The sequence below is a fragment of the Vicia villosa genome, linkage group LG3, assembly GCF_029867415.1.
Source record: "Vicia villosa cultivar HV-30 ecotype Madison, WI linkage group LG3, Vvil1.0, whole genome shotgun sequence".
In the NCBI taxonomy this organism is placed as follows: domain Eukaryota; kingdom Viridiplantae; phylum Streptophyta; class Magnoliopsida; order Fabales; family Fabaceae; genus Vicia; species Vicia villosa.
Genome location: NC_081182.1, coordinates 86,047,760 through 86,054,603, shown reverse-complemented (window position 1 = coordinate 86,054,603; position 6,844 = coordinate 86,047,760). Strand labels below are relative to the sequence as shown.

General features: G+C 34.6%; 2 protein-coding genes across 2 annotated transcripts; both read left to right on the top strand.

Moving 5' to 3' along the window:
- Positions 1-1,883: 1,883 nt before the first annotated feature.
- LOC131658457 (uncharacterized) lies at positions 1,884-2,372 on the top strand. Its single transcript, XM_058927748.1, has one exon. It carries the CDS (start codon positions 1,884-1,886, stop codon positions 2,370-2,372), a length of 489 nt encoding a protein of 162 aa, XP_058783731.1.
- Positions 2,373-2,405: 33 nt separating this feature from the next.
- On the top strand, positions 2,406-4,301 carry LOC131658456 (protein FAR1-RELATED SEQUENCE 5-like). Its single transcript, XM_058927747.1, has 4 exons — positions 2,406-2,638; positions 3,058-3,146; positions 3,353-4,004; positions 4,088-4,301. Exons 1-4 carry the CDS (start codon positions 2,406-2,408, stop codon positions 4,299-4,301), a joined length of 1,188 nt encoding a protein of 395 aa, XP_058783730.1.
- Positions 4,302-6,844: the final 2,543 nt, after the last annotated feature.

The window sequence follows — 6,844 nt, the reverse complement described above, 5'->3', positions numbered from 1 at the left end:
TTCCTTTTTGTTAATGACAAAGGGGGAGAAAGATCTCAAAATTATATGATTGCTTTTACTAACCATATGTAGCTCAAGAAGCTCAAGAATACTTAATTTTCAAAATCAAGAAATACTCTTACATAAAGGGGGAGTATTGGTGATAGGGGGAGCAAAAGTCAATCATAAGGCAAAAGCAATATTATTCATATTTTCATCTAAGATTGGTTTGTCATCATCAAAAAGGGGGAGAATGTGAAGACAAGCTTCTTCAAGGGTTTTTGATGAAGACAAAACATCACCATAGCTTTTGGCAAAGGACTTGGATCAAGAATTCTCTCAATATACAAGTTTAATCTTCAATATATCTTGATCAATTGTAAGGTAAATAAGTTAAAGAAAAACTCACTTAGATATAATTGTGTAATCAATGGAAATATCACACATAACATGCATTGCATTTAAAAGGCTTTTGGTAAAACTCATTTCATCATAAAAAGCTTTTTTCAAAGTGTTTTTTGGTTTTGTAGTTGAAGTAATCGGTTACTGAAGCTTTGGTAACCGGTTACTGAGTTTCTCAAAAGATCTCTCTCTGGTTTTTGTATGGGTAATCGATTACCCTGGTTTCAGTAATCGGTTACCCTGTTAAAAATTTGAAAAATATGAACGTTGCAATTGGGTAACCGGTTACCCTACTTCTGGTAACCGATTACTGCTGAAGCATCACATCTTTTCATTATTTCTTCAGCCATACGAAATTTCTTTTTAGCCATGAGTTTGCATCTTTTTGAAAATGTTTTTGCAGCCTTTTGGAAGGGTGTTTTATCATATATAAAGGCTTCTTTATTCCTTTTGAAAAACACACATACTATCAATTTTTCATAATCATTTTGTTGTGCTCTTGCTCTCAAATTTCCATTGTGTTCAAACTTCTTTAAAGAAAATTTTCAGCATACACTTTCATATACTTAGAAAATTTTCTTCATCATTTCCATTGAATACATAATAATCTATTGTGAGAAAACTTTACTTATTACCAAATATATTCAATCACTTGTAATTCTTTATGTTTGTATTGATTACATCTTATTGTTCCAAGTGTGGATATAAGATTGTAAGGTTGTAACCTTGTTGTCCATAGTTTTGGAAACAAGAGGTATCCTTAGGGAGGGTGTTCTCTTAAGGACTTATTGAAATCCAAGAAGGGTGTTCTTGGTGGTTGTCTCTTTAGAAGGACTAGGAAGAGTCTTGTAAGAGTCATAACATTATAGTAAAATCTCTTGCTTGTTGGCAAGGGGACTGGAGTACTCTCGACCTGTGAGGGGAACCAGTATACATCGTGTGTTCATTTACTTTCCGCTTTTATTGCTTTCAAAATACTCAACAAGATCATAAAAGAATAAAAGAACAAAAATCTACCATCACCTAATTCACCCCCCCTCTTAGGCGCACATCTGATACTTACACGAAGCTCCTGCGTTCACCACCGATCACCACCGTCCGCATCATTCCTTCACCGTTCACCACCGAGCACCACCGTTCACCACATCCTTCGTTCCCAACACATCACCAACGTCGACATCCTTCACCGCCAGCAATAATTCATTCCGGCGATTCCGCACAGCTCACCTTCATCCACGAAATTATAGGTATTCGATCTTACAATTGTTAAATAAAATTTTAGAATTTCTCCCTTCAATTTCAGAATTTCTTTCTTGCAATATATGATTAGGTAATGTAAGAATTCACTGAGTAATGTGTAATATGGTTGAGTAATGTTAGGATTCCATGAGTAATGTGCATATTTTCGCTTTATTAGAATTAATATATAATCTTTTATCTATATATTTCCATGTTGTCCTATTATTCAATTTGTAATTTGTATTTCGTAGGTTGCGTTGCTAATGGATGAGATTTCGTCTTCCACAAATGTCACGCAAGATGTTGGTTCTTACTCCGATGAAAATAAAGAATCATGGCAACATTTTGTCTTCCGCGACCTTTCATCAATCAAGGAATTCTATGCTAAATACGCTCATGAAAAGGGATTTTCTTTGAGAAGAAATCTGCACTCCTTCTATGATTCTCGTAACAAAAAAACTGACATTGTGCAATATGTCCGTTATGTTTGTAACAAGCATGGTTTCAAGCATGGGAGTCGGGCGGATCCTAAGAACAAGACAAACTCGGATACTCCTGTTCTCATTGAATTTCAGAAAGAGAAAGAACTTCCCAAGGAAAGGACTAGTTGCCCAACTAGTATTTCGTTGAAGTATGATTCCAATGTTAAAGGTTATCATATATACAAATGGAATGTTTCTCATAACCACCCTTTCCATAAACTCGAGCATTCGAATTACTTGAGGTCAGCTCGAGAGATTAGTGAGCCTTAAAAACAACTTGCTATAATAAATTCGAAAGCATGCATGTCTGTAAGATCCTCCTTTCAAGTTATGCGTCAAATAGCTGGTGGTTCAAAGAACCTTGGATATTGCTTCCAAGATTTAAAGAACTTTCTCACCACTGTTCGACAAAAGGAAATGGTCATTGGTGATGCAACTATTATCCAACAATATCTTAGAAATGAAGCTTTGAGGAACCCATCGTTCTATTATGATATCCAAGTTGATTCTGAAGAGAACATAGCTAGCATTTTCTGGTGAGATTCAATAATGCAGCAAGACTATGAATTATTTGGTGATCTCATCAGTTTCGACACAACTTATCGAACAAACACGGAGTATCGTCCATTAGGTTTGTTTTCTATTCATTTCTCTGTATTTTCCTTTTTTCATTTTTGTTCTTCAACTTTTTTAATTATGGCACTACTATTATATATACCTTATTACAAGTACACTATTTGTAATATCAATTATAAGTTCAAAACTGCAGTCTTATTGCGTAGTAATTTCTCAGATTATCCCTTCGAGTCGGATAACACAAATCGGCTTCAATAAACAACAAAACTTTTGACTTATAAATTTGACAACTACATGCTGGTTCTAGGTTCTTCTTCATCTTTTAAAGAATTTTGAAAACAATAGGACACAATAAATTTGATAACATCCATTGTTTTAGGTATGCCACTTCTTTAAGATTTGTATTCAACTATGCATTATTGATATACATTAGAATTCACATAACAACAGAAATATTTGTAGCTGGCTGTATATATGTCTGGCAGTGAGCGGTGATATCAACAACATGAAGAAAACATGTGACATGTCTAATGCGTATCGTCTAAAAAAATACGAGTATCCATAATAAATCAAAGCATTAAGTTCGATCTAGTCACTTCATATGACACTACTATTATATTTATAACATCCATTGTTTTAACTTTTTTGTTATATGTTTTTGTCATATGTACCAGCTCCATTCCTTGGATTTGACAATCACCATAAGAGTGTATTATTTGGTTCTGCCCTGCTCTACGATGAGACTTCTACAAGTTTTGATTGGTTGTTTACCACTTTCCTGAAGTGCATGAAAAATAAGAAACCCATTACAATTTATACAGACCAAGCTTGTGCTTTGATGAAGTCAGTTCGAAACATTTTTCCCGATGTCTTCCATGGGTTGTGTTCCTGGCACATGGGGGAGAATGCAAAATCCAACTTAGGCTCTCGTTGCAATGCTGCATTTCTTGACAAACTACATCATCTGGTTTCGAATGTTGATGATGAGGCAGAGTTTGACTTCAATTGGAATAAGATGCTTCAAAATTGTTTTGGTGGTAAAGCTACTTCTGAATTTACTTGGCTTGTCCAGATTCATCGTAATCGTACTCAATGGTCTTCTGCTTGGGTGAAATCACACTTCACTGCTGGTTTGAAGACCACACAGTTAAGCGAGTCGTTCAATGCCTTTCTTCGCCACTTTCTTCAGCCATACCACTCACTTGTGCAATTCTTTATCCATTTCAATGTTATGGTTGAGAAAATGCGAGATAATCATGCTGATTGTGATTTTAAGGCTGCCAATACCAGGCCAAGAAACAATTATCCCAACAGCCAAATCATGAGGTCTGTTGTTGCCAAGTATACTCCAGCATCGTTTGCATTCATTCACAAGCGATATTATTATCAAGAAGTTCAATTTCTAATAGAGTTTTCAAAGTGTTCACAATTCAACTTGTTCGTGATGCCGATGAGATGGATTATGATAATGATACTGCTGGGAATGTTTATATGTCGGTCGAAGAAGTTCCAAAAAATCTTCTTCCTAATGATCAAGATCCTTTGCGACTTGATGAGAGGGTTGTTACTATAGATATTGGGAACAAGATTTTTACTTGTACATGTCGGATGTTTCAGAACTGAGGATTCTTATGTCGCCATGTTTTCAAGATATTAGACTTCTTAGGGAGTTCTGTCCAATACCAGTCCTTGAAGACCATACCTGACCACTACATATTGAAGCGTTGGACTAAAGGAATTCGTCCATCCCTTTATAAGTTACAACCCATCACCATTGGAGGAATTCAAGATACTACTTTTGCACAAAGATATCAACAAGCTTCTGGTGTTATGCTTCAGATTATAACTCGTGTTTGCATGGACCCTGAAGCGTGCCAATTTTTTCTTAATGGTGCTATTGAATGTGGAGCAAGCGGAAGAGTTGATTGTTGCTAAAGGTGTTTCCGGTCAACCTTCATCTTCCAGGTCTACATCTTGCAAAGATACTAGTGTTGTTGAACCTCTTGTAGTTGATTCTAGTGCAAAAAAGTTCGAAAAGAGACCCAATCCAATCAGGTATAAGAAACGGCTCAAAAGTGATTATGAGTTAGCTAGGGAGAGACAAAGATTCATCGTACAACGAAAGAAACAAAATAAAGAAGAAGATGCTGCAAAATTAGCTTTAACAATGAACAATGTTGATTGATTTTTGTTAATTTCTTTCCATTGTAATGTACTTTATTTTAGACAAGTATATTTCTGTCTACTATTTGAAATTTTCAATATTTTGTTTTAGTTACTGGAAAGACAACCTCACTTCCTGAGGTGAATTTGTTTAGCATGCTAGTGACTAGAATCAGAATCTTTTACTCTAATATACAATTCTTTTGGCCCACATAGAAAGCTTCTTTGAATTATAGCCTCCTGCTTCAATTTAGTTTAGAATGTTCTTTAGTTTAACCTCCTGCTTCTTTAAAACAGTTTCAAGTTTGTAAACACAGTTACCCAAACTTCTTATCTTCAATTTTTGAATATTTTATAGTGTGTAAAACCTAACTAATCGTCGAGACTGTCCCAAAAATGTGGATAGCTGCACGTTTTCGTCTTGTTGTCATATATTCTTTGAAGAAAGAGTTGTAAAATTGGATATCCACTTGTGTGTCATTTCAACTACTAATTTCTATATAATGATATAATTCACATTTTTGTTCATTGTCCGATTTTTTATTAATATGGTTCATGGAATTATCTTGATTTTGAAGTAGAGTAATAAAATGAATTGAGCTCAAAGAACATATTCAACACAATAGTAATAAAATGAATTGAGCTCAAAGAACTTATTTAACACAATAAAAATTTGCTTTATTATGCATCCATCTTCGATAGTTTCTCTTAGTTAAATTACATGTACATGTTTAAAACATAATTGCTGAAATAAAGCATGTATAGCGACATATTAATCAATACTAAGCATGTATTACTCAATACTCAATACTCACCACTCAATACTCAATACTGGAAGCTCTACTCAATATTGCAATAAGATTACTAAAATAGGCAATGCCATTACTTAAATACTTGAAAGTATTAGTCAAACTAACCAGCCACATTAATCAATATTGTGCTACCAACATACAATCAAGTTAGCAACATTAGTTAATACTAATCAATATAGTTACTAAACATCAAAATTATCTTTCACTAAACACCAACATTCTTACTACATAATTCGATATAGAGTTATTTTCCTTTTTGTCTTATGTTTTTTTGTCTTCTTCCCGGATTCTTTCTTGATCTTGTCTACGACCTCTTTAGCCAAGTTCAGGTTTGACTTCTTTGTCGTCAGCTTCTTCTTGTTCTTCTCGGCTTCTTTCTCAAGGTCATGTGCCATAGAACATTCTGCCTCTTCTTCACCCAAGTTCAGGGCTGACTTCTTTGTCTTTAGCTTTTTTTTGTTCTTCTCGGCTTCTTTCTCGAGGTCATCTGCCATAACACATGCTGCCTCTTCTTCAGCCATGTTCAGGGCTAACTTTGTCAAGTTTCCAAGCAGCTCATTGTCTTCACGCTTCAAGATGTCTAGCAGCACTTTAACTATTTGAATCTCCATGAAATCATCTTGCTCTTCATTTGTCATCATATCCCAATGCTTAAAAAAAATCCCAAATTGCAGCTTGCTTGCTATCCCATTTCTCAATATATGTGAGAACAAATAGCCCGCATGATTTCCTATCATGTTGTAAAGGCAATTTCACATCCTCCCAACTCCATTCACTAAAGTCTATTGGTTCATTTCTCTTAGCATTTATCAACTCCATCCCATATCTCACTTTCCACTTCCCCCAGTTGTCCCATTCATCTTCTTTTCGAAATGTGAACTTTTCACAACTATTCAAAAATCTGAACCTCTGTTCTTTGAAATCGATCACATATGCAGCATAGTGACTCTTCAAATAAACTGGGAAAAACCACTGTAATGATGAAAAGAAATCATGAGTACAATAATCAACATGGAACTCAATACTATCCCACTCTCTAGCTAACCTTGTAATTAATCAAAATAGATTACTCAATACTATCAACATATTACTTAAACATTATTGAATATTATCCTACATATTGTTCAATACTAGCACAAATATTAAGCAAAAATGTACTTACATATTCAGGATTTTCAATGTCTATATCAT

What these genes read in the sequence shown, in the direction of transcription:
- LOC131658457 (XM_058927748.1), top strand. Translation starts at nt 1,884, where the DNA reads ATGGATGAGATTTCGTCTTCCACAAATGTCACGCAAGATGTTGGTTCT.
- LOC131658456 (XM_058927747.1), top strand. Translation starts at nt 2,406, where the DNA reads ATGTCTGTAAGATCCTCCTTTCAAGTTATGCGTCAAATAGCTGGTGGT. An exon ending in AACATAGCTAGCATTTTCTG is followed by an intron (nt 2,639 to 3,057) that starts GTGAGATTCAAT and finishes CCATTGTTTTAG; the next exon opens with GTATGCCACTTCTTTAAGAT. An exon ending in CCCAACAGCCAAATCATGAG is followed by an intron (nt 4,005 to 4,087) that starts GTCTGTTGTTGC and finishes AATTTCTAATAG; the next exon opens with AGTTTTCAAAGTGTTCACAA.